This window comes from Eubalaena glacialis, chromosome 19, assembly GCF_028564815.1.
Source record: "Eubalaena glacialis isolate mEubGla1 chromosome 19, mEubGla1.1.hap2.+ XY, whole genome shotgun sequence".
In the NCBI taxonomy this organism is placed as follows: Eukaryota; Metazoa; Chordata; class Mammalia; order Artiodactyla; family Balaenidae; genus Eubalaena; species Eubalaena glacialis.
Window position 1 is genome coordinate 57,374,527 of NC_083734.1, and position 27,401 is coordinate 57,401,927.

General features: G+C 50.7%; 1 protein-coding gene across 2 annotated transcripts; it reads right to left on the reverse strand.

Annotated features, from left to right (window-relative positions):
* Positions 1–37: 37 nt before the first annotated feature.
* On the reverse strand, positions 38–27,401 carry DNAI2 (dynein axonemal intermediate chain 2). 2 transcript variants are annotated; one of them, XM_061175391.1, is made up of 13 exons: positions 27,322–27,401; positions 21,680–21,873; positions 20,019–20,180; positions 18,918–19,039; positions 15,881–16,023; positions 14,774–14,887; positions 10,774–10,913; positions 9,755–9,877; positions 6,388–6,611; positions 4,471–4,606; positions 3,641–3,787; positions 2,600–2,827; positions 38–764 (listed from the first exon to the last, which is right to left on the reverse strand). In XM_061175391.1, the coding sequence occupies exons 2-13, from the start codon at positions 21,860–21,862 to the stop codon at positions 660–662; spliced, it is 1,827 nt and encodes a 608-aa protein (XP_061031374.1). In that variant the 5' UTR covers positions 21,863–21,873; positions 27,322–27,401; the 3' UTR covers positions 38–659. The 2 variants fall into 2 exon arrangements, with proteins under 2 accessions (XP_061031374.1, XP_061031373.1); XM_061175390.1 differs by lacking the exon at positions 27,322–27,401 and adding an exon at positions 26,927–26,961 and having other exon boundaries at positions 21,680–21,870.

The window sequence follows — 27,401 nt, forward strand, 5'->3', positions numbered from 1 at the left end:
TATAATAAGCACTAACCATTAGCACTATTATTATTAATTTAATTTTACAAGAATGAAGACAGCAGAGAGCTCGCCGTCTGCGAGAGACACCCAGCTCATTTCATCCACTGACTCTCACCCTCTTGGAGGTCAACATTCCCCAGAGGAGTTGCTTGGAAAGACGTCTTAGAAGTGGACAGACTTTCTGTTCCCCAGTCATATATGGGTGCGGAGGGTCAGTAAGAGAGAAGGAGAGAATGCTTCCCGCACCCACAGGACTTCCCGAGGCCCGGCCATGGCCATGGCCAGCCCAGTGGAGGCTTTGCAAGCTTGTGAAGGAAGATGCTTGTCGGGAAAACCCTTGCAAAGCTCAATCCAAGGGAACAGGGAGGGCCAGGGGACCTGGGTGAGGTTGGCTGGGGTGTGGCTGAGACCAGGGGACCAGCTCGGGGATGAACCCTGCCCCTTCCCTCCCTCCGAGGGGTCTCTTGGGACTGGGCTCAGGGAGTCACCGAGGACCGGGGATCTGTGGGGCAGGGGGGCTGGGTTGGGGCCCCTTTGCTCCTCCAGCCCTCCCTTACCCCGGAGACCCTTTAAGGGAGGGGGTCAGCACCCTGACTTGTAAAACCAGGGCAGTGCCGAGAGGTGGGAAGCAGGCGCGTGCGTGAGCAGGGCTCCGGTCAAGGTTGACCTTCCAAGGTTGGACTCTCTTCACCGTCTCTTTCTTCCTCCTCTTCTTCCTTTCCCTCCACCTCCTCTTCTGTCTCCAGACTTGGTTGTTTCAGCTACGGAAAGACAGCATAGACTTGGTGGGGGGCAGGCCTCCCTGCACCCGGGAGGTTAACCCCTGAGCCTAGGTTGCTGGGCACCCAGGAGACCGCGCTGCCAGCACCACGGCCGTGAGGGCCTAGCGGGCGCTCAACACCTGCGGGTATGGACGGTGGGCACGGCCTCGGGCACCTGCCGCTTGCTGCCTGGACCACCTCGAGCTAGTTCCTCCTGAGTTTCCTTGGTCCCCTCCCCTGTAAAGGGGACATGATTCCCTGCAGGGCTGTGGCTGGGATTAGAGATAATGCATGTGAGGACCCAGCAGTGCTTTCTCAGCTCTGACCCCAGAATGTCTGGCCAACTGCAGAGACTCAGAGATGGGCAGGAAGCGTGTGGTGGGCAGAAGAAGGAGGGGGCCAGGTTCTGTGTAGCTTAACCCCTTCTGAGAATCAGCTTCTCCATCCAGAGTGTTCACGCTGCTGTGGGGAGCACATCTGGGGAGGTCCAGCACCAGACACGGAGTCGGTGGCCGCATTGCACGGTGTCAGCATCACCTGCTGGAGGGCTGGAGGGCCCGGGGGGATGGGTGGGAGGAGCCCGGGCTGTGGGTCAGAAAGGCAGGACTCCAGCCTCGCCTCAGCCCCACCGGTACCACCAGATGGTGTGAGAATAAAGCCGCTCTGATCCGAGTACTTCCAAATGCAAAATGCGCCCACAGAAATCACAGCCTGTCTCTAGACCCAGTGCGAGAGAGGCAGAAATGGTGAGTAGTCACGGGATGGAACCGGTGAGCTCCTCCGTGTGCTTACCCACCTTCCATGCCCCTGGCACTCCATCAGTGCCCGAGAACTGGACACACAGCCCCTCTTGCTGCCAGGGCCGGCTTCATGGGCCGGTGCCCAGTGCGGCCACGCGGCCTGCACTGACCAGGGCTCCACGCCTGCTTTAGTGTCTGCTGCCACTGTCTTGAACGTCTCAACACTTTTTTTTTTTTTTTTTGGCTGCGAGGCATGAGGGATCTTAGTTCCGTGACCAGGGATTGAACCCGCACCCCCTGCAGTGGAAGCGTGGAGTCTTAACCACTGGACCGCCAGGGAAGTCCCTTGAACTTCTCAATACTTTTGAACGAGGGGCCCCATGTTTTCCTTCCTTCCCTAACTAGGTAGCCGATCTTGCTTACAAGGGCAGACGCTGGCCCACACTCGCTTGTTCTTTTCCCTTCTGTGTTGTGCTTTCACTCTTTCACATCTTAGCATCTTATCTGTGGGCCCCTAAAGGCAATGGCCCAGACAGGCCATGTCTTTTTCTTCGTCCCCTGGTACCGAAGAGGGCCTGGAAGGTGACACTACCTTTATCACTCCATCTCCTCAGTTTCCAGATGAAAATTAAGGAACCAAGAAGTGAAGTGACCAGCCCAGGTGATGCAGCTAGAAGGTGCTTTGGAGCCGGGGCCATGGATGGCTGAGCTCAGGAAAAATTTCACCCCCTGATGCCAGGAGGGGTCATCACAGATCTCACAGCCCCCTCCCTCCCAGGGCCTCCAGGCTCCCTCTTCTCTGATGGCTCATGTAGCCCGGGTCACATGCATGTTCAAGGTCCCCATCGCGGTGGGGAGAGGAGGATTCCAAGAAGCACAGGGTACGGCTCCTGCACTCAGGGAGCCTGAAGTCTGTTTGGAGACTTAGGATTCCTCTGGAGGAAGGGAGTAATTCCTCCCATTTGCCAGATGGACAAATGAAGGTCCACCTGGTGAGGCCACTTGCTCGCGGTTGCCCGAGGTCAGCAAGCAGGCAGCCAGGGCGCCATGGCTCCCTCCCGGCCACCCCACCCCAAGCCCGCTCGAGGCCCCTACAGGCTTGGGCTTCTTCTTCATGGCTTCCGCCTCCCTCTTCTTCAGCTCCGTGAAGATAACATCAAAGAACTCCTCCTCGGCCTTGGTGACCAGCTCCTCCAGGTTCAAGGCGGGCTCCCCCTCCCTCAGGTCGTCATCCTTGCCCTCCGCCTTGCCCTTCTCCTTCAGCCGCATCTCGCGGTGCCTGGCCTCCAGGATCTTCTCCCGCCGGGTCTCACGCTCAAATATCTGTGCACAGGGACAAAGAGGCCGTGGGAGAGGCGGGCAGGCAGCACTGGCTCCCAGCACAGGGGCCGGGCGGGTTCTCCTTGTTTGACTCCAAGCAGCCCACCCAGAGGCCTATACTCCGGGCTAATGGCAAGAAAGGGGGGCTAAATATTGGGGTTGGGAGGCGGGAACAGGGGTGCCAAGTTACTCAGTTCCAAGGAATTCCAAGAACACGGATGCAGGCGTGAAGAACACCCTCTGGGGCTGTGCAACATGGCGGCCTGGGCCCACAGAGGATGAGCTCATTGGTGGGACCACAATCTCAGGCAGAGCCAAGAGGGTCTCCCAGGGTCTCGGCATCAGGGGTTTTCAATTTCTCTGCGTGCCCCACGGTTCTGGGGAGGCGCCTCCGGGGTGATGGATCTCAGCCCCCAGGGCCCCTTCCCCAGGACGGTCCCCTTCCAGCTGTCTTCTCTACAGGCATTCTGCTAAGCCTTCCTTGGACAGGTTCTGCTGGCCCAAAAGTATGTTGTTTGAAACTAGACAAACTGACCGAGTCAAACCACTTGGATTTGCAGCTGAAAAAAACTGAAGCTTGGAGAGGTAAAGTGACTTGCCCAGGGCCACTTGGCTACTGAGTGGTGAAGCCAGGGTGGATTCAGACATTCCCAACACCCATTTCTCGGGCTCATTTCCTGATCTACCCCCAAATATCCATCCGTTTCCCAGGAGGTGACAGAAAAGGGCATCTGTTCTTCCCTGACTGGCCCGCTTGGCCTGGGGGCCAGGTCAGGACAGGAGCTGGTGCGCACCTCGCCCGGGACCCGCACCTACCGAGGAAACCATGTTCTTCTCATTCTTCTGGAGGGTGCACAGCCCACTCGAGACCTCCAGCAGCGTGGTTGTCCCCAGCTGGGAGCCACAGGCAATGAAACATCCATTGTCCTGTAGCCGGAGGCAGAAGAGGGCCTCGTCACACACCTGTTGGAGGGTCAGGCAGACCCGGGTGAGGGAGGAGAGAGGAGCAATGTCACCCTTTGTTGGTCTGATTATCTGGCTCTTGGGGAGACTTAGCCAAGCAGCCCCATTCAGACACCCTTGGTGACTCCCCCGACTGAGGGGGACCCCAGCCTCAACCCACAAGATGAAGTTCACACTCTACGACTGGCTGTAAAGCCCTTCACCCCCAGCCGCATCTTCTGCCTCAGCCTGCCCCCCACACCCACCTCTTCAGTCCAGCCCCACTTTCTTTCTTTCTTTCTTTTTTCTTTTTTTTTTTTGCTGCACTGTTGGGCATGTGGGATCTTAGTTCCCCGAACAGGGATCGAACCCGCGCCCCCTGCATTGGGAGCGTGGAGCCCTAACCACTGGACCGCCGGGGAAGTCCCTTCAGCCCCACTTTCATTCTGCAGTTTCCCCAACCCCGCGCTTTTCCACGGCCCTAGCCTGCAGGTCTCTGCTCTGGCTTTGCTGATAGGATAACGTTAGCTCAGGCTGGAAGGGGTCAGCTGCCAGGAGCCTGCGCCCAGGCTTCTGAAGGAACAGGCCTGGTGGGAGGAAAGGCCGGGCATCTGCTTTTTTCCTTTTTTAATTCCCCTCAGGTGATTCTGCTGTGCCACCAGAGTCTGAGGGCCTGGGTGCATGGGGAGGCAGGTGCACGTGACCTTCAGGCTGAGGGCGGGGTCACATTGCTTGAACACAAAGTCCCAGATGTCCAAGGTCCCGTCCATCTTGGTGGTGAAGAAAACCGCTGGCCTCACCGGGCTCCAGGCACCATCAGTGAGATAAGCCATGTGGTACCTGTTGGGAGCCAGGTGCCACCGGTCAGGGACTCCTGTGGTTGGGAGGGATGGAGAGCCTGCTGAGCCGCAGCCCTACTCATCCAGCCCCGCCCCGGCTCCAGGGTTTCATTGCTGGGCAGGAAGTTCTTTCTTGTGTCTGACTTGTAGCCACGCCAGCCTCGCCACGCACAGCTCACAGTTTGCACTATAAAGGGTTTTGGGTGGGGTCCTTCCCAGGGGCTGGTCACTGGCATTTTCCACAGCCAACTCCAGGGCACAGGCTTGGGCCCAGTCCCCCAGCTGTGAGACTCACTTGAAAGGAGTTGGAGGAAGGAAAAGTTGCCCAGAAAAGTTCATGCTACTGAGATGAAGAGAGTGTTATACTTCCTACTTGGTTTAACCTAGATTTTCAACGATTTCTGCAGTGAAGAATGAAATTGGGGGCTTCCCTGGTGGCGCAGTGGTTAAGAATCCGCCTGCCAATGCAGGAGACACGGGTTCGAGCCCTGGTCCGGGAAGATCCCACATGCAACTAAGCCCGTGTGCCACAACTACTGAAGCCCAGGCGCCTAGAGCCCCTGCTCCGCAACAAGAGAAGCCACCGCAGTGAGAAGCCCATGCACCACAACGAAGAGTAGCCCCCGCTCGCTGCAACTAGAGAAAAAGCCCGCACGCAGCAACGAAGACCCAATGCAGCCAAAAATAAAATTAAATAAATAAATTAAAAAAAAAAAAGAATGAAATTGGACCCTTATCTTATACTGCATACAAAAATCAACTCAAAATGAATTAAAGGCTAAAACGTATGACCTGAAACCATAAAACTTCTAGAAGGAAATGTAGTGGAAAAGTTCCTTGACATTGGCCTTGGCAATGACCTTTTGGATATGGCACCAAAAGCACAAGCAACAAAAGCAAAAATAAACACGTGGGATTACATCAACCTAAAAAGCTTCTGCACAGCAAAGGAAACAGTCAACGAAGTGAAAAGGCAACTAACACAACATTGTCAATCAACTATACGCCATTAAAAATTTTTAAATAAATAAATAGATGAATTAAAAAATAAATTAAAAAAATGCACAGGCAACCTAAGGAAAATACTTGCAAGCCATATATCCGATAAGGGGTTAATAGCCCAAATATATAAGGAACTCATACAACTCAATAGCAAAAAACCAAATAACCCGATTAAAAAATGGGTGAAGGACCCAGACAGACATTTCTTCCAAGAAGACATACAGATGGCTAACAGGTATGTGAAAATTTGCTCAACATCACTAACATCAGAGGAATGCAATCAAAACCACAGTGAGATATCACCTCACAACTGTGAGGATGGCTAAATTATTAGAAAAACAAAAGAGGAGTGCTGGAGAGGGTGTGGAGAAAAGGGAACCCTTGTGCACTGTTAGTGGGAATGTAAATTGGTGCAGCCGCTGTGGAGAACAGTGTGGAGGGTCCTCGATCCCATTTCTGGGTCTTTATCCGAAGGAATTGAAATCCGGACCTCGAAGAGACACCTGCCTTCCCATGTCTACTGCGGCACTATTCACAGTAGCCAAACATGGAAACAACCTAAATGTCCATCGACAGATGAATGTGCGGTTTGAAGCATCTTCCTTTGTGAAGTGGCCGAATCAAGCCACCTCCCAGCGTAAGCTTGGCTGTTTGTGGAGAAGTGTTTTCTCCATTTTATGGGTGGACACAGAGAGGCTCAGAGCACTCCTGGGTTGGGCTGGGCCCCCTCGGTCCCCTCCACCCCCTGCATCCCTCTCCCGCCCCAACTTCCCCCCTTACTTGGTCCACATGATGGACGACTCCCGGCTGTCTTCTGACCAGATGCGGGCGGTCCAGTCACCGACGGTCAGAAAGTTCTTCGGGTAAAACGGGTTTCGCTGCAGGGCATAGATGGGGCCGTGGTGGCCTGAGAAGGTGCACACGATCTTCTCGGCCGATGTCTTGGCCTTGCGGTTGCAGGAGATGACGATGCCTTGCTCCGTGCCCACCATGAACTTGGTCGGCTGTGGAGGGGGTGACACGTGAGCGAAAGGCTCCATGGAACATCAGCTCAGGGTTTAGCTGGCAAGGCGAGCGGTTTTCTGGAGTCAGGGCGGTGGAGCGGCAGGGCGGCTGCGGGTCCAAAGGTACTGAAAGTGCCTTCGGTTTAAGCCTCTGCTCGGGCTGTGCCCCGCCCCCTTCTAGGTAGCTGCGCCCACTCTTGCGCTTGATCAGGTCCCACACTTCTTTAAACCTGCCCAAGGGCCCCACAAATAATGAAGCCCCCCCTGACTCTTCTGGTCCCTGGAGAATCTCATCACCAGCCCTCTTCATGTAGCCTCACTGTGTCCACTAAGCATTTTGCCATAAAGATCCTGAATGTTTACACATAAAGTAAATGATTGAATCAATAATGTAAATCATGGATCTAGAAGAGCTCCCTCCAGCCTCCAACTACTACTCCCGGCAAAACTGGTCTACATTGTACACCCGTGTCCATAGCATCTTTATTCACAACACCCAAGTGTCATCGACATGTGAACGACATGTGGTCTGCCCATACAATGCAATATTATTTGGCCTCAGAAAGGAAGGAAATTCTGCCATGTGCTACAATGTTGATAAATCTTGAGGACATTGTACTAAGTGAAAAAAGCTCATCACAAAAAGACAAACGCAGGAGGTGTTCACTAAAATGAGGTACACGGAGGAGGTAAATTCGTAGACACAGAAAGTTGAAGGGGCTGAAGGGAGGGGAAAATGGGGAGTTTGTTGATTAAAAGGTACAGAGTGTCAGTTTTGTAAGATGAAAAAGCTCCGGAGAGCCCACAATGTAAATATATTTAACAATGGTTAAGATGGTACATTTTACATTATGTGTGTTTTTTTGTTTTTGTTTTTACTACAATTAAAAAGAACAACTGGGCTACAAATTGGAGGGTCAAAGGAAAGTGAAGACCCTTCTACACTGTTGGTGGGAATGTAAATTGGTACAATCATTGTGGAGAACAGTATGGAGGTTCCTTAAAAAACCAAATATAGAACTACCATATGATCCAGCAATCCCACTTCTGGGCATATATTCAAAAAGATACATGCACCCCAATGTTTACTACAGCACTATTTACAATAGCAAAGACATGGAAGCAACCTAAATGCCCATCAACAGAGGAATGGATAAAGAAGATGTGATACATATATACGACGGAATATTACTCAGCCATTAAAAAGAATGTAATAATACCATTTGCAGCAACATGGATGGACCCAGAGATGATCATACTAAGTGAAGTAAGTCAGACAAAGACAAATATTCTATGATATCACTTATATGTGGAATCTAATTTAAAAATGATACAAATGAACCTATTTAGGGAGACAGCACGCTCACAATGCAGGGGACCCAGGTTTGATCCCTGGTCAGGAACTAGATCCCACGTGCATGCCGCAACTAAGAGTCCTCACGCCGCAACTAAGAAGCCCACATGCTGCAACTATGAAGCTCGCATGCCGCAACTAAAGATCCCGCCTGCCGCAACTAAGACCCAGTGTAGCCTAAATAAATAAATATTTAAAGAACAAAACAAAACAAAAAACCCCCAAATGAATCTATTTATAAACAGAAACAGACTCACAGATATTGAAATGAAACTTACGGTTACCAAGGAGGAAAGGTGCAGGGAAATGATAAATTAGGAGATTGGGATTAACATATACACACTACTATATACAAAATAGATAACAAGGACCTACTGTGTAGCACGGGGAGCTCTACTCAATACTCTGTAATGACCTACATGGGAAAAGAATCTAAAAAAGAGTAGACATATGTATTATGTATAACTGATTCACTTTGCTGTAGAGCAGAAACTAACACAACATTGCAAATCAACTATACTCCAATAAAAGTTAAAAAAAAAAAAAAAAGGAAAGGAAAGAGACACAGCTTGAGAGTCCCAGAAAAGTAAGGAATAAAGTCAACTCCAGGGCTTCTGCAAGCTAGTAAGGGAGATAAACTGCCCAGGTCCCCGTGGCCCATCATGCCTCAGACTCCTTGGTGGGACATGGGGTGGAGAGCCTGGGCCTTGGGGTCAGAGCCCTGGGTTTGAGCCCCGGCGTCCCCGTGTTCTAGAGCATGTGACTTACCTCCCTAAGATGAAGTTGTTTATCTGCAAAGTAGGGATAATCACATCACCTCACAAGACGGTCATGGGTGATCACACAACGTAAGGCAGTTACGAGGGTCCAGCACACAGTGTGGGAGAGGTGAGGGCTAGTGGCAGTGAGGTCACTGCATCTAGCACTTGGCCTAGAAATCTCTGATTCGGGGACAGAACGTTTTTCTGAGTCTTCCCCACTGTGACTCCACGCCCAGGGCTGAGGGGGTCAGTAAAACTGTCTTCCACCTCATCCACCACATTGATCCCCCAGCCTGGGGGGTGGGAGGGGGGGACTCCCAGGGCAGGGGTGAGGCCAGAGCACCTCCACCTCCTAAGGGCCTGGGAATGATGTCACACGGCCTGGAAGCAAACCAGTGACAATCCCAAGGGGAGCCAGGCCAAGAGCCATCTGGAAAGGTCGTTTTCTTGCTTTGGAGGGAGTCTTCATTTGCAGCTTCTAGAAGCTTCCCTCCTCGGACACAACCACATTACCACTTTGATATTTCTTTACTGTTCCTTCTCAGTTACTAAATGCCATCACAGGCCCGTGCTCTGGTTTGCCAAGGAGCCTCCTCTGATCTCATTTTCCTCTCCAACACCTCTTCTTTCCCCACGGAAGTGAAGCCACCAGCCCAGGGTCCCACGTGAGGCAGGGACAGAGCTGGAGCCTGGCCTCTGAACGCTGGTTGTGGACAGGGCTCTTCTCATAGAATGGGGCCTCTCTGGAATCCTGTCCTTTCAGAAAGCTTGCCTTCTAATCAGCCTGGACACTAGCCAAATGGCGACTCTTGAGGGAATTAGAATGGCATCCTTCCTCTGCTCTGCTGCCCCCTGCTGGAAAGTGGTTGTAAAGACCACACAGGTCTCGGAGGACCACAGGAGGATGGTCCAGTGCACAAGGTAAGAAGCAGCCTCAGGGTCCATCTGACACAGTAGCCACGGGTCTGCCCTTGGCTTTGGCTGCCCTGGCAATGGAAGTCAGGGAAGGGAGAGGAAGGGACACCCACCATAGTAGACTCGAACTCCAGGGAGATGGCCCCCAAGGCATGCTCCAATTGTTCCTTTCTGGTGATGTCCATGATGACGACCTCGGTGGGCTCGCTCATCTTCCGGATGTCCCACCACATGACCTGATGGGAGGAGGGGCCAACTTTGAGACCTGAGGTCCCGCAATTCTCCTGACTTTTGCCTTCTTTACCCCCTCCACCTTTTTGGGGCCAGTCACTGGGGCCAAAGGGGTGTCTGACAGAGACTACGGCAACCCGAGGGAACAAACATGCTTTGAGAATCACTCCTTTGGTCCACAGTCCCAAGCCTGGCTGATCATCAGAGTCATGAGCAAGCTTCCTAAAATCCAGATGCCAGGGCCTCACCCCAGACCTACTGAAGGAAAATTGCCAGATGTGGGCCCTGGAGTCTGTATTCTTAAAGGCTCCTCACAGTATGGCAATATATAGAAACATTCAAAATGCACACATGCTTTGACCCAGAAATCCCACCGCCAGGAACGTATACTTCACATGTGTGCAATAATCTATATACAAACACACCCTTTGCCACATTTTTTGGTAACTACAAAATATTAAAATCCACTTCAACAAATTACAGCATACCCATAATTTATTAAGTCCTTAGCAGGCATGGGGCAGCGCTTTACGATATATGAAATCATCTTCAAGACATGCTAAATGAAAAACGTCAAGTGCAGATCAACGTGCCAGGTGTACAGAAAGAGAGCAAAGACAGACACGTTGGCTTCTGTATGCAGACACGGACCCTGGAGGCTGATGTGGGTGGGCGCCTACAGGGAGGGGTACTGGGAGGCTTGAAGGCAGAGGTGAGAGGAAGGCGTTTCACTGTCTGCCCTTTTGTACCTTTGGGATCTTGTTCCATGTGCATGGATTACCTGTTATTCAATTTAAAAATGGAATGAAAAGGAAACGTTCTTAGGTAATTCAGTGGGAGGCCGGGAGACTGCCACTGAGCCCCACCCCCTCGCCCCCTACAGCGCCTGGCTGGTCGGTACCTGCCCGTCCGTGGATGCCGAGAAGCACTCGGTGCCCGTCTTCGACTGCAGCCAGATGGTGCCGTAAACAGGGTCTCGGTGGCTGAACTCAATGGTGGATAGCTCTGCCACCAGGCTGCCCTTCCGGGTGTCCCAACAGGCTGGCGGGGAAGAAAATGAAGGGGACGTGATGGGGGCACAGGCTTCCTTTCTTAGTGCAGGGAGTACGGGATAGAGGGATGCTGCTTGTCTTGGTTTGGCAGGTATGTGGTGTTTTAGAAGCGGGGCTAAGTTCAAACCCGCCTGAGTTTCCTACCAGCCCCCAAAGCATGCTTCGTTCATTCCACTGAGCCCCTTACACGTGTTGAGCATCACATTGGGCACTGGGGAAGCCACTGGGATTCAGACAGCCACAGTCCCTGGGAGACGGGAAGGGAAATCTGCAAGTACAGCCCGTGCTGTGATTGCTCCAGAGGGAGACACATGGAGGCAGTCAGGGAAGGCTTCCTGGAGGAAGTGAGAAGGAACGAAGACTGAGGAGGAGCCTCGGGATGGAGTGAGCCAGGCAAAGAGAGAGGAGCACCTCCACCCCAGGGAAAGGCTCTGGGAAGTAAAAACATCTATGCAAATCTCTCCTCCTTCATCCACTCATTCCCTTTTCGCCTCTGTACCTTTGCTGCATTTGATCGGAAAGAAACACACAGAGTGAGATTTGTCCTTTCTTCTGATTCATTATTAGTACGTCGCTTCTTCTGTTTTACCAAGAAAGACTCGAAGCTTACTTATTTTTTTGTCCCAGTGGATTCTGTTTTCATTTTCCCACGAGTGTATAGTGAGGACCCACCCTATTACTCAGAGCTGTTTCTAGGAAAGCTGGTTTTGCAAAACAACAACAGAAGTCCATGATCCATAAGTCTTGATTTATGGAATCCAAGTCCAAGGCATTTGGCCCTGGACCAGTCTGGCCCAGAAACAGGTTTTCTTAGCTAAGCTCACTCTTCTTGGGCAAAGCAGTACTCCAGGGTGGGTCCCACCATGTCTGTCTTACAGACAGCAGAGCCCCAGAGTCTGGGCTGGTCCGAGCTGGCATGAAAAACCACTGAAAGGAGTTACGAATGATGAGCGAGGCAGGGCTCCTGAATAAATCGTGGCCAAGTGGCTTTGCTTCAGTCTTTTAGAGCCTGGGCACCCAGATAAATTTGCAGGAGGTTTATAGGAGCCCACGTCTATTTCATAACCCAGGAGCTCCCCTGGAGAGGAGGCAGCAGGTCTAAGAGGGAGATCAGAGGCCTCAGGAGGCCAGGAGGCCAGGAGGCAGCCTGGCCACAGAGAGTTGCTGAGAAGTGTCCCAGCCATTCCGGCCCCTACTCCTGGAGCAAGAGGGGAACATAAGAGAGCTCGTGAAGACAGGAGGGAAGGGGAACCCTTTTCATGTCTGGTTGAGTCTGGCCTGGGATGCAGACAGGAGGATTAATTGTTTGGTTACTTCAAGGCCAGAGGTGAAGGGCAGGCAGGAACCTTCAAGGCCCACGTGGGCAGGTTTCTTCTAAGCTCACCAGGGATACCAACATCAGTTTTCTGGGTGTCCCACCAGCAAAAATGGCAGAGTAAAGACCTCTGAGAATTCTCTCCTCCATAAAGGCCAAGAGAACATTGGCAAAAATGGTCAGAATCAACTTTTCCAGAACTCTGGAAATTAGCCGAAGGCTGGCAGCAAATCAGAGTGTTTATTTGAGAAAAACGGCTGAATCTTGGTAAGAACAGTAAGTTCTGTTGCATTTTGACTTGCCCTAGTTAGGATCCTATACTCTCCGGTTCTATGGCAGCCTTGAAAAATAACATTCTGCGTTCCTGGTAAAAAACCAATACCCTGGCAGCCGAGGGATGGAGCAGAATGGAGCTGGAGCTCTTTCAAAGTCTCCTATTCAAAGAATTGTCATTATTTGACCTGTCTGTCTGGTGGTTCCCTGGAAGACCCCCCACTTGCAAGGTTGTCTATATTCACCTTGACTTGGAGCTTGCCCAGTGAAAAAGGTCTTTTTAAGAAGGCAATTTTGAAAATAATTATAATTACAGACAACTGATTAACTTTGCGGTGTCCCACAGTGGTGGATAACAAGTGGGGCAAACAATAGGCTAACCAAAAAGCTTGAGAGGAAAAGCTGGAGAATGTCCATAGGGGTTTTGAAAAGCTTCTGGAACCTAGAAGGTCACATGCATGGGTATGGCTGTGTGTATTCCCAGGGCTGCACACATACTTAGGAAAGAACTGAGAAGGCCCTAAGCTTTCACCTCTGGCTGACTGTAAGGCTCGGTGCAGCGGCTAAGGCAGAGTTGACGACTGCCTGGCTGAGTGTTGAAGGTATGCTCAAGTACGCACACAGAGCCTCCCGGCAAAGTCTGCGAGATTTACTGGCTCCAGAAGACAACAAGTAGAAAACATTCATATCAAGCGCACAGGGAACATTCTCCAAGATAGACCACATGTTAGGCCATAAAACAGGTCTCAATAGATTTTAAAGATTGAAATCATGCAAGGTATCTTTTCTTACCATAATAGAATAAACCTAGAAACCAATAACCGAAGGAAAACCGGAAAATTCACAAACAGAGAGAAATTAAACAACATACATCTAAATAATCCATGGGTCAAAGAAGAAGTCAAAGGGAAATTAGAAAATACCTTGAAATGAATGAACATGAGAAGACAACATACCAAAACTTAGGTGTAGCTAAAGCCGTGTTTAGAGGTAAATGTATAACTGTAAATATCTGTATTTTTAAAAACCTCAAATCAATAATCGAACCTTCCACTTTAAGAAATTTAGAAAAAGAAGAGCAAAATAAACCCAAAGCAAGCAGAAGGAAGGAAATAATAAGGATTAGAGTGGAAATAAATGAAATGGAGAGTTTAAAAACTGAGAAAAATCAATGAATAAAAAGTTGGTTCTTTGAAAATAAAACAAAATTTACCAACCTCTAGCTAGACTGACCAAGTGAAAAGGAGAGAACGCTCAAATTACTAAAACCAGGAAAGACATAGGAGATGTTACTACCAACCTTACAGAAATGAAATGATTGTAAGAGAATGAACAATTGTGTCAACAAATTAGATTACCTAGATGAAAAGGAAAAATTCTAGAAAAACACAAACTATCAAAACTGATTCAAGAAGAAATAGAAAACGTGAGAAGACCTGTAACAAATAAAGAGGTTGAATTTTCAACTTTAAAACTACCAATAAGAAAAATCCCCGGACCAGATGGCTTCATTGGTGAATGCTACCAAATATTTAAAGAAGAATGGCTATCAACTGTTCACAAACTCTTCCAAAAAAACAAAAAAAACAAAAAAACAGAAGAGGAGTAACAGTTCCCCATTCATTCTTTTTTTTTTTTTTTAAATGTATGAAGTTTTATTTAACTCACTAATGAAAGAACAAGCAAGATGGTAAGCTGGTTTTAAACAAGTTTTGATAGAATCAGTTTCTAAACTGAATGAATCCCCCTGTAAATGGTCTTCATACCTCTTGTTTTAGCCAGTTCTATAATTCTTTTTTTTTTTTTCCTTTTTTTCCCCCCATTCACTCTATGTGGCTGGTATTACTCACACCCATTACCATAAAGGTTGCCCCGACTGCATCTCCTGAGTTGGAGCTCCCCAGTGGTCTCATAACCCCTTTGCCTCTAGCTAACCTAGCCTAGCTCAGGGTAGCTGTACAGTAAATGTTTCTTGACTTTACTTGGCCCATAATTTTCTTAACTTTTTATTTTGAACTCATTTTAGACTCACTTGAACTTCTACAACTGAAGACACGGCTGAGGTATCAGCAAAACCTGTCTCACCTTGACATCTGGAAGCTGCAGGAAGTCCCCACCCCACTTTGTCCTCCGTGGCAAGCCTGGCCTGGCAGGTGGGCCCTGGCCAGACAGCATCAGGGGCCAAGCTGCCTGAGAGCCTGCAGGGGACTCAGGCTGACTCCTGGTTAAGTGCCGGGGTGGGGGTGGGGGTCCCTCCTTACCGATCTGCCCATTGTAGCAGCCTGCCAGGAGCACGTGGGAATCTTTGGGGTTGTATTCCAAGGTGACAAGAGGAGAAGACGGCTTTAGGGCAATTTCTGGCCTGTTGGGGTTTTCTACAAAGCAGAACAACAGCAACCACTATATATATATATATTCTACCAGACCTGGAAAAAAAAGGACAGGGTCAAACACTTTAACCCCTTCCACAGGTGGGGGGTGGCAGGGGGAAGCCTGGAAGCCCCTCTCCAGGCTGCAAGCTCTGGTCCTCCGTGGGCAGCATCTAGCCCTGGAGGCTCTTCTGCTGGTTTTGTTTTTGGGAATCAGGATTGCGTGTGTGTGACTGTCATTCCAATCCATTTTCCAGGTTTGGTGTTAAATGAGGTTCAAGGCTTTTACAAGAAGTCAGCTCTCCCCTGACTTGTGTGAACCAGCTGCGCTGTCTGTACAGCGGGGGTAGTGATGGAGTCCGGCCCACGGGGCAGCGCTAAGAGTTCATCGAGCTGCTCACGAGTGTGAAGCGCTCAGTCCCGTGCGTGGCACCTGCACCTGCTAATAAAGGCTAACGTTTATTTTCACAACGACAGCAATGAGGGACGCCTGAGAGCATGGATGGAGCCCACGATCACCTGCTACCTGCCAGACTCTGCCCTCGGAGTGAGCCCTTCTGTCAACAGTGGTCCGTGCTCCCGAGTAGACACACTGCCCCTACTGGCCATGAATTAGGGGAAAGTGCCAGGACAGGTGGGACAGAGGTGAGTCCATGCGTCCCTGTGAGGACCCCTCGGGTCCCTTCTCAGTCTGCTGGGGACTCTTTCTGATATGCTCTTCAGGGACCCAGAGTTGGGTCTCCATGTGGTCTGGTCTTGAATGCCCTGGGATCTGGAAGTGAAGGGAGTTCCTGCTTCTGATTTGGCTTCGCTTGGCTGCACCTGAACCCAGACAGCAAAGGGACGAGACAGTGGCTTCCTCCTGGGTCCCTGGGCATCCCAGTGAGGGACCAGCCCCACGAGAGTCCCGCTGCTTCTACCTTCCTCCCCCCGAGTTTTCACTGGCCTCTGCGGCACTCCCTCATCCTTCCCTGGCTACCGGACCACTCTGCTCCTCACCCAGGTCCCAGATGTACGATTCGTTGCTCATGCCTGCAGGTGCCCGTTGAAAATTCAAGCAAGAGTACGCCACCGCCAACTTCCTGTTGCCATCGGGGTGCCAGGAGATGTGTGTGGCTGGCCGCTTAATTTCCTGGGGATCCCTTTAGGGGAGGGCAAGAGGGCAGAAGACTGAAATCCCAGGCTCCCTAAATTTCGTATTTGCCTAATTCTTTCTTAAAAGAATTCATACATATCTAAACATTCGCTCAGATAAATTTATTTTAAAAACAAAGCTGACAGGACTCCCTTAATTGGAAAACTGATCTCACCAGCCATAAATAAAAACTAATAAAAATTAAGACAATGGAAATAAAATATTAAATTTCAGCCTGATGTCTTCGGTGGCTGAAAGTTCCGAGCCTGAGGCTTGATTTCTCATTAATATTAAACTACGAGGGAGGGTGAAGAATTCAGCCATTATGCTTCTTGGTATTTGCCCAATTGAGTTGAAAACATATGTCCACACAAAAACCTGCACACAGAGGTTTACAGCAGTTTTATTCATAATTCCCAAAACTTGGAACCAACCAAGACGCCCTTCGGTAGATGAATGGATAAACTGTGGTACATCCAGACATCATTATTATTCAGCATTAAAAAGAAATGAGCTATCAAGCCACGAAGAGACATGGTGGAAACTTAATGCACATTGCTAAGTGAAAGAAACCAATCTGAAAAGGCTACATGTTGTATGATTCCAACTATATGACATTCTGGGAAAGGCAAAACCATGGAGACAGTACAAAGATCAGTCATTGACAAGGGTTTGGGGGCAGGGAGGGATACACAGGTAAAATACAGGCGATTTTTGGACAGTGAAAGTATTCTGTATAATACATTTGGAATGTATGACACCAAGAGTGAAACCTAATGTAAACTATAAACTTTGGGTGTGCTGTAGGCATCCCCCCAAATTTCATATGTTGAAGCCTAATCTCCAATGGGCTGGTATTAGGAGGTGGGGCCTTTGGGAGGTGATTAGGTCATGAGGGTAGAGCCCTAACGAATGGGATTAGTGCCCTTATAAAAGAGGGTCCACAGACATCCCTCACCCCTTCTGCCTTGTGAGTTCACAGCAAGAAGACGGCTGTCTCTGAGTTAGAAAGTGAGTCCTGGGAATTCCCTGGAGGTCCAGTGGTTAGGACTCAGCACTTTCACTGCAGGGGGCCGGTGAGTCCTCACCAGACACAGAACTTGACCTTGCTGGCACCCTGATCTCAGACTTTCAGCCTCCAGAGTGGTAAGGGATAAATTTCTGTTGTTTATAAGCCACCCGACTTACGGTACTTCGATACAGCAGCCTGAACAGACCAAGGGCAGGGTGTAATGATGCCAGTGTTGTTCTCTGACTGTGACAAATGTTCCACCTGCGGGGAGGGAGGAGGGGAGGGACGCTGATGGTGGGAGAGGCTGTGTGGGATGGGGGAGGATGGGGCATGTGGGAACTCTCTGTACTTTCTGATCAGTTTTGCCGGGGACTTAAAACTGCTCGAGAGACACTGCTTCGGGAAAGATCTGAGGTGTTCTCTTTACTTGTTGCAAGTAATAAATCCTCCCTTCTCTGGGAAAAAAAAAACAACTGCTAGAAAAAAATTAACTCTTAATAGAAAAAATGAAAGGGGAGGGAGAATGTGTAAGAGTTAGAAAAGGATTAAAGACTTAATGGCCCCAAACTGACACTTTGTCATTGAAGTCACCGGAAGGAATGAACGAAAGTGGGAAATGAAATAACTTTCTGGCCATGTGACTCATCCACATCACTCCTCCCTGGGAGCACTGCTATAGTAGAAAGAGCACAGGCTGAGGCCCATCCCTGGTTGGGTCACCCACCCACTGTGAGCCCTGAGCACATCCCCTCCCTAAGGTCAGTTTCCTCATCTGTCAGACGCGGAGGTTGGATGGCATGACTTCTAATGCATCAGCCCTCTCGGATATCCACATGGAAGGTCAGACCGCAGCAGGGCTGGAGCAGCAGGGCAGACAGCCCCCGCCCCACCCTGGCCCTTCTCTTGCACGCCCATTGCTAGAAGCCTGCTTGGCACACCATGACTCAGCCCCGGATCAGAAAAGAGTCCTTACTGGTCGCGCTGGGGCTGGGTGAAACACTTCCCAGGACCCTCGGTGGGTCATGGTAGCAAAACGAATCCCCCAGAGTTGGCATTTGAGGCTAGTCACGTCTGAAATCACAGGTATTCTCTGCATATATGAGCATACACACACACACACACACGCACACATGCATGTATACATGCACACACACATGCATATATATACATACACATGTATACACATATGCATACATACATGCACACATGCATATAGGTGTATTTTAAACAAAAAGTAGTGCTCTCTACGCACTCTTCTGCCCCTTGTTTTGCTTTGGTTTCACATAGTAAATCTTGGCAACTCTCTATAGGCACATAAGGAGCTGCCTCATTCATTCTGATGGCTGCGTGGTATTCAACAGTGTGGGCATACCAGAATTGCTGGAACCAGCCCCCTACCGATGGGTTTCGCTTGCTTCCAGTCTTTGGCTAGCACACACCCTGCCGCAGTGAATATCCAGTGACTTCACACATGTGTCTGTGGGATAAATTTCTTTTGTCAAATTTCTGCTGTCCTTGGAGGTTATTCCAGGCACAGTCCTGAGAGTTTGGGATGAGGGTCTTATTTACTTACACTGCAGCCGGATCACTGATGTTTGGTACTTGATACATTCTCTACACCGTATGAATCAACCACACTTGTACACAGCTTTGCAAATTTGCTTTAGTCTTTCCCCAGACTCTGTCCTCCCTTTCCACCAACCAGGCCTGCCCTCAGGGTAGGCACCACTTGTCTGCTGGGCGTTTTATTGCTCTGTCCCTTATTAAGCTTGGATCACAGATGGCATCGTACCCATGGCATGGAGTGACTGGCAAGGGGTCACCTTTGGAAGCACCCACGCATAGGGCTGAAAGAAATTGGCCAGACACCTGCCTGGCTATAGAGGTACCTGAAAACATTGATGGTTTTAGCTGAAGGGGCCTCTTCCATCACCTCCACCGCATCCTCGTCATCAAAATACTCCTGGTAGATGTCAATGGCATTATTCTGCTTGACGCAATGCTCCATGATCTGAGGAGGACACATCGGGAGTTCTTAGCAGTAAAGGGAGGTCCTTTCAGCCTGACCAGGGCTGAGATGGAGTCTGGGAGGGACGAGAAATATCTAGTAGTCTTTTCCCATCCTTCCAGCCCATGCATTTTCAATGGGGGCGACATCTACCCCCCAAAAGGGTGGAAATTGGTTCTTGGGGGTAAAATATTATTACTTTTTTATACAAAGCACAGATATACATACAGTACCTAAATATACAGTACACCTAGGGTATTACATTTTCATTGGGGTGGGGCGATGTCTAAAAAGGCTTGTTGGGGGACAACAGTGAAAAAAAGGTGAAGAAACACTGCTCCAGGCAAACAGAATTAGTAACCACTCCATATATGGCATCCATCTCCTGTTTCCTCCACCCAGAAGGCCATTCCCCGTTATTCCAAATGTCCAACAAGGAAAAGCTCAAGATCAAGTGCCACCTCTTCCAGGAAGACTCCCCTGATTCCTTCAGCAGGAAATCAACTCTCCCTCCTTATGGGGCAAATGGCAGAGCATCTTTTCTCTTACAGCCTTTCTTTCTACATTATACAGTGATACCTCTGTATTTGTTTTTGGCCTCCAATGGATTATAAACTCTTTGGGGCAGAATATATGTGAATTTCATGTTTGCAATCTCTACTGCACCTGGCAGAGACTAGAAGCTCCATCCAAATGTGTCGAATGAAAGAATGATCCCTATTGGCAGGTAGCTGCTGGGTGGGGTTCCTTGGGGTTCTCTTTGCCCAGAGGATTTCCCACTTTTCAGATTCCTCTTAAAGCCCGTTCAGTCCTTGGACCTTCTGGTCTGCTGTGTGGACCTGCCTGCCTACTCCCAGACAGAAGGTTCCATAACGTAGCTGGTGCCCTTCCCCGAGGAGCCACAGTTGCCGAGCTTGACATGCAGCTGGGGAAGCAGAGTGATGGCTGAGGCCCTGACCACTGGCGCTGAAGGAAGCCTTACCGAGCCCAGCTGCATGATGGTGTTGATATAGTTCTCATCTTTCTCCACCTTCTTCCGGAAGCGGATCGTCTGCTCCAGCTCCAGGGGGTTCACATCCTTGGGCCAGCCCCCCTCGATGTGATTAACCCCCCGGGTCTCCATTTCAAACCGCTCTGTGTTGGCCTAAACAGAGAGCCACAGGTGAGAAGACGCCTGGCCCTGGTGGAAGCATCCAACCACTTCTGCAAACCAGTGTCCCAGGGCTCCCGGGTCCCTGGGCTCTGAGCGCTCACGGATGGACCCGTGAGGTGCCCCCGGCCAAAGCCACTGTATTTTCAGGTCCAGCAAGGAACTTTCTGGTCCTCAGGTGGTCACAGGCAGCCACAAGAGTGCCACCCCTGTGGAGTTAGCAGCTTTGCAGATGCTGCCAGTGGCTATGGAAAATCCAGTTCTGACCTGATCTCCACCCTAAAGGCCCAGAGGAGCCCACCCATCGGTTCTGTGAGATCCCAAAGGAAAACGTGACTAAGCTTTCTCCACCCTACCATTTACAACGTCACAGGAATCGAAGCATAAAAACAATTAAGAGTGTGGACTTGCTTTGCCCATTCTCTGTTGTAGGGAGGATGGCATAGATGTAGTTTTACCCCTTAAACTTACCTCTTTTCCTCCTTCCCAGTTTTCCCCCATCTTTTAAATTGTGGTAAAATACACATAACATAAAATCTACCATTTTGACTAAAATGTACAAGTTAGTAGCATTAAGAACAGTCACAATGTTGCACAATCATGATCACTATCTAATTCCAGAACTTTCTCATCACCCCGAATGGAGACTCCATACCCATTGAGCGGTCACTCCCCTTCTCCTTTTCCTTTTTAAGCCAGTTCTCACAAGAGCTAAAAGTTTCAACAGGGTGGAGCTGCTGACAGAGGAGACCCCGATGTGGTGTGGCCTTCATGGCCGCCATCTTGTTTAGGTGGCTACACCATGAACAAAACCACCCTGGTCCCCATGACAGCAGCTTGCCCTGGGGAAGCAAGAAACTCAGTTTGTTTGAACTGTGAGTTATTGGAGCCACCCACAAAGTGTTTTGGCCAAATCAGTGTGATTTTCACTCTGTTGATTTGGGAACATGAGAGTTGCGTTAAGCCCTTCAGTCTAATCTTCTCCCAGCAGTTCTTGACATAATCAGGAGCTGATCACTTGGTTCAGACAGACCAGGAGAAATCTGGGAGTTTGGACAGCAACATGACCCTCAGTTCCTTTATCTTGGAGGCACCTCTGACCAGCACTTTCTATGTGACCCTTTCCTTTTCCCAAGCTAGGCAGGTCCTGTAGATGTGAATCCCTGGTCCCCTCAGATACCTCTCCCAGATGTACTCAATGCCTAAAACAACTCTAGTAAGAGTCTTAGAGGTGAGGCCAGAGCCCCTGGGAGAGAGAACATCTTGGTTTACATTCACCCGGCCCAGGGAGTGGTTGGTGCTGGGCCTTGTCCTGACCCTGGGCACCGAGGTGGGTCTGGGAGCGATTCTGCCCTCATACTTCCAGCATCTTCACTGGTCCACTCTAACTGGCTTCCAGGGGGATGGAGTCACCCAGTCCCACTTGCCTGCCTCTTCCAGCCACCCTGCCGGACCACACCTCCACTGGCCCGGCCCCTGGGGCAGGGACCCACCTCGTGTTCCGACATGCTGGTGGAGCACTGGATGCCCGTGTCCACGGGGTTCCGCTCCACGAATTGCTTGGCCAGCTCAGGGTCGGGCGGTATGTCGATGTTCAGCTCTGCCTGGCGGTCGGAGAAGTTGCATTGCTTCCCGAACTCGCTGCGCTTCTTGACATACACATACACAATCTCCATGGTACCAGCTGCTGCAGGAACAGAGGGAGGGTGTGTGGTGAGGGGCCCCAGCTGGCTGCTTCCCAGTCCCCACGGACCCCACCACCGGGGGCAGCCCCAGGTTCCCAATCTGGTTGGGGGGAGGGTTCCTAACGGATTTATCCAGATGCTGCATCTGCATTTGAAAAAATAATTTATGGAGGGATGACTACAGGCTAAGCATCATCTTGTTCAGTTCTTACCTTTGCCCTCTGAAGTGGACAATAAAATCACCATTTTACTTTGGAGGAATCCGATATTTGGAGATACCCAAAAATGCCTTGCTCAGGATCACATAGCTCACATGTAGTACAGCTGGTCTACCTGACTCCAAAGCTCTTACTCACCAAATGATACAGTTTTTGCTGAGCTAGTATGTTTATTGCGAGGCAGGAAGAAATACTGATGGCGATTATGTTGAACTAAATTCCCTGCCACACACTGGACCTGATCATACAGCATACAGATCTGAGCCCCAGGCCTCTCTGGAAACCCTTCCATCCAACCACGTGATTGCCAGAAAGGCTCACCCACTAGGTTACTGGACTCCACCCTCCATCACCCTGTGGGAGCCCCACTGAAACCTCTTCCCTCCACGTCACTCCAATGGGGACAGGGCTGGGAGTCCAGCTGAGAAGGAGAGAGGGTCAGACCATTTCCCCAGCAGGCAGAATAGTTAGGCCTTTGGGAAACCCTCTGACTTGTGCTACTGGTTATGAAAGGCACAGTGGGAAATTGAAAAGCAGGCTGGGTTGGACCCTGACTTCAAGTTCTGGCCCTGCCACTCGCCAGCTGCTTGACCTTGGCTGGGCCACTCAGTCATTCCAAGACTTGACACACTCAGGATGCCGAGAAGGTGAAATGCAAGATCTCAGGCAGCAGCAGAGCCAGGGTTCAAATGCAACGCTAGGAAATGCTTTCTCACTCATGCAAACTGGAACTCTCAGTAAGGCCGTGGGTCATTCCCACGAATTGCTCTCGACTTGCCCCAAAAGGCAAGATTAAGAAAATAAAGAGAGGGCTTCCCTGGTGGCGCAGTGGTTAGGAATCCTCCTGCCCATGCAGGGGACATGGGTTCGAGCCCTGGTCCGGGAAGATCCCACATGCCGCGGAGCAACTAAGCCCGTGAGCCACAACTACTGAGCCTGCGCTCTAGAGCCCGCGAGCCACAACTACTGAGCCCGCGTGCCACAACTACTGAAGCCCGTGCGCCTAGAGCCCGTGCTCCGCAACAAGAGAAGCCACCGCAGTGAGAAGTCCGCGCACTGCAACGAAGAGTAGCCCCTGCTCGCTGCAACTAGAGAAAGCCCGCGTGCAGCAATGAAGACCCAATGCAGCCAAAAATTAAAAAATAATAATAAAATAAAATAAATAAACTTATTTTTAAAAAAAAGAAAATAAAGAGATAAGCTATAGACTTGGAGAAAATATTTGCAAATCATATATCTGATGAAGGACTGTGTCCAGAATATCTAAAGACCTACCAGGTCCCAGGTGCTGTGAACAGTACTTACAGGCAGTCTCATTGCATGCCCACTACAACGCCCCAAATAGGTATCACAATTCTCATTCTACAGGTAAGGAAAATGATGTTCAGAAAGTAGCTGGTCAAAGGTCAAAGTTCTTAAGTCTAAACAGAGCCAAGACCCACACACATCCGGCTCCAAAGCAATGATTCTCAACCCTGGCTACCCACTTAGAAACACCTGGAGGGCTTTGTAAAAATCACAATGCTTCGGTTGAACTGCAGATTAACTAAATCATAATCTCTCAGCAGTATTTTTACAAATGCCCCACGTAATTCCAGCATTCAGCCAAGGGTGAGAACCACCGATTTAAAGCGAGGGCTCTTAACTCAGTGAGAAGCCCGCGCACCACAGCAAAGAGTAGCCCCCGCTCGCCGCAAGTAAAGAAAGCCCGCGCGCAGCAATGCAGACCCAATGCAGCCAAAAATAAACAAATAAATTAATTAAAAAAATAAAAAATAAATAAAGTGAGGGCTCTTAATCTCTCAACCAACGTTTCTCGCATCTGGGACGTCCATTCAAAACATAGAGATTCCCAGGCCCCCTCCTGCAAACACGGATTTACATGCGTGGGATGAGGCCTAGCAACGTGTGTTTTACACAATCACCCCAGATGACTGTTAGGACCAGATATGTGTCTGACCCCACCTCCAGGGCTTCAAAGGACCAGACAGGTGGGTCCCGGCTGCCCCCTGAGATGCAGGGCCAAGAGCTGTGTGACAGCCTAGAAGCACGTGCCTGGGTGCTCTTGGGCCCTGGAGCAGCTGGGACCAGGGGTCAGGGCGACGAGGGTGCGAGGTTAACTCCTAGGTCCCTTTGCATCCACCTATATTGTTCCTTGAAGACAATACCACCCTCCCAACCGCCCAGCTCCAGCCCCAGAACAACTCAAACTGTACCAGACTCACAGAGAGCAGTATTTTCCTGCTGTTTCTTGTGGTTTGGAAACTCTTCTGCCCAGGAAGGGTAAAAGCAATGGCTTGGAGAACAGAGGGTGGGGACAGAAGCACAAATTACAGTAGGTTGCCCTCATGGGTTATTTGACATGGACAAGATAGAGCCTCGTGAAGAAGGATGCACATCCAATTAGCTTCTTCCTGTCCGCCAGCATACTGTTGAAGTACAACAGGGCTGCACCTGCGCCCCCTCCCCCTCCCCCTCCCCCTCCCCCTCCCCCAAGGACTGCCTGTCTCTCCCTCTGTTAAAAGATAATTGCTACGAGACAGCTAGCTCCTAGGGGACACGAGGGGTCCTAAGAGCATGAGGAAACCCCAGGAAGACAAAAATATCCTCTTTAGCCCAGGTCATATCTTTAAAAGCTTTGCTTTCCTTCTGGGTGCTTCCTAAGGCCAAGCTAGGAGCGAGAACAGAGGCATTGTTTTCTATCTGGAGGCAGACAGAGGGGACATTTAAAGGCTGGTTGGGTGATGGGAAGACAGCTCATTCAAGGACCCAGAGAGGGCTTTCTTGCAAGCTGGTAGAGCATGAAGATGAATGGTGAGGTCAGAGCTGGGGGGTCTCAGGAGGTCTCTTCCCGCCCTGGTGAGACAAGTCTCATAGGCTGGGCTGCCCCAAGCAGCGCCTGAACGGGGCTGTCTGCAGAGGGGGCTTCCAAGGAAGGCAGGACCAGCATCGCTGCCCTCTGGGAGTTCAGGGGGGTAGATCGCCCACCCGTGGGAACCTCAGACCCACAGGCATCTCAAACACAAGAACGCGCAGAATTGGAGACGTGCTGACCTGAATGTCAAATATGCAACCGCCTCCTGCATCCTGGGGCAGTCAGATCAGAACCTTAACCAAACATAAAAACAAAACTCGTCTTGTGCAGTGATAGCGAGCAAAGTAATTCTTGGAAAAGAACTTCCTCTGGCTTAAGAGAAAGTGTGTTTCCCAAGCAGGGAGACGAGGGAGCGGAGGGTAGCTCAGAAGTTCAGTGCAGGGTTTTCGCAGGCAGGCAGGTGGGGGGCGGCACCTTCCCTCACCACGGGACTCCCTGGTGGTACAAAGGACACAAGGTCTCCTCTTCCTTGCGTCCCTGGGGCAGCCCCCAGTCTTTGTGCTGTGTCTGGCTGGACAAAGGACTGCAGGGGGAGGGGCTTCCTGCCCTCTTTCTTCTGTCTGTTCACCTTCTGGAATTTGCAGTCCTAAGGGACTCACTCGCCTTCAAAAGAGGCTGATCTCCCTGAATCCCTTCCTCTGCTTCACACTGGGTCGACCAGCAGTGAGCTCCAAGAGGTGGAGGATGGGGCTTCCCGGGTGACGCAGTGGTTGAGAATCCATCTGCCAATGCAGGGGACACGGGTTCGAGCCCTGGTCCGGGAAGATCTCACATACATGCCGCGGAGCAACTAAGCCTGTGCACCACAACTACTGAGCCTGCGCTTTCGAGCCTGCGAGCCACAACTACTGAGCCCACGTGCCACAACTACTGAAGCCCATGTGGCTAGAGCCCGTGCTCTGCAACAAGAGAAGCCACGACAATGAGAAGCCCGCCCACCGCAACGTAGCGTAGTCCCCGCTCGCTGCAACTAGAGAAAGCCCGCGCACAGCAACGAAGACTGAACACAGCCAAAAATAAAAACAAACAAATAAATAAATTTATTAAAAAAAAAAAAAAAAAAGAGGTGGCGGATGAGGATAGCCAGAGGTGGGAGGAGGTCCCAGAACCGGAGGGTGAGGCGGGACCCTGTCTACATCCTCTGCCCACCACAGTGCTGGCCCCTTGAATGAAGACTGAGGTCTTTTATTCATCCCTATCCCCAGTGCCTGGCGCAGAGAGGGGCTCCCTACTCCCTTTGTCACGTGCTGAATGTGTGATGTGACCCCAATCCCCCAGGGCTCTCCCCTAGGGCTCTTCTCCCTCCACTCCTCTTCTGGCTTGAAAAACAAAGCACAGGGCTTCCCTGGTGGCACAATGGTTAAGAATCCGCCTGCCAATGCAGGGGACACGGGTTCGAGCCCCGGTCCGGGAAGATCCCACATGCCACGGAGCAGCTAAGCCCGTGCGCCACAACTACTGAGCCTGAGCTCTAGAGCCAGTGAGACACAACTACTGAGCCTGCGTGCCACAACTACTGAAGCCCGCGCGCCTAGAGCCCGTGCTCCGCAACAAGAGAAGCCACCGCAATGAGAAGCCCGCGCACCGCAACAAAGAGTAGCCCCCGCTCGCTGCAACTAGAGAGAGCCCGTGCGCAGCGACGAAGACCCAGCGCAGCCAAAATTAAATAAATAAAATAAATACAAAAAAAAAAAAAAAACAAAGCACAGCAAAGGTAACAATTTAAGAGAGAAAAGCATTGGGTCTGAAAGCTGGGAGAAGAGTGCACTTCTGTGGTTCAAGAGACCATCATAAAGTCTGAACTTGTTGCAGGAAGAAGGAACTAACGGTGTGACCTTGAGAGTGATACCCTAAGGGGCATAAGTATGCCCACTCCCGGGTTGAGGAATAAATGAACTGATGCAGACGGCCTGTCCCCTAGTAGGGGCTCAATCACTATAATTCCCTGCCCTCCGTTCTTACCAGAAAGCTCTCCTCTTCACGGGCTTATCCTCCCGGCACCCCAGCCCCAGGCTGTATTTTCTAACCATTCAGCTGTAAACCCTTCAGAGGTCTCCCGTCCCCTCCAGGAGACCGATCACATCAGGACCCGACTGGCAGCTAGGGGTGCAGGAGGCAGGGTGTTTAGAACTTGCTGGGTCCCGTGACTCGGGAAGCATCGAGGGCAGCGAGGACTGATGGGGCGGGGGACCCTAGGAGCGCTAGGCCAGGAATCCACCATCCGGCAGAGCTAGCCCCGAAGGACGCCCCTCGAGGAGTTTCTTGCACTAGCGGTGGTTCTCACACTTGGGGGCTCCCGCCCTTCACTCTCCACTCTCCTGTTCAGCCGCGGACGTCCTCCCCGCACCCACCCTTACCCTCGGTCCGTTCCTGTTGCCGCTGGGCCGCTGGGGAAGCACCCGAGCGGCGGTGCCGGCTCCCCGGCTTCTCAAACGGC

Bases quoted from the DNA above. Each gene is read 5' to 3' on its own strand.
- DNAI2 (XM_061175391.1), bottom strand. From the start codon at position 21,862: ATGGAGATTGTGTATGTGTATGTCAAGAAGCGCAGCGAGTTCGGGAAG. The intron at 4,607-6,387 runs GTAAGGGGGGAA...GGCTCCCAACAG, and splicing joins TCGTCCATCATGTGGACCAA to GTACCACATGGCTTATCTCA. The intron at 3,788-4,470 runs GTCACGTGCACC...ACCCTCCAACAG, and splicing joins ACCCCGCCCTCAGCCTGAAG to GTGTGTGACGAGGCCCTCTT.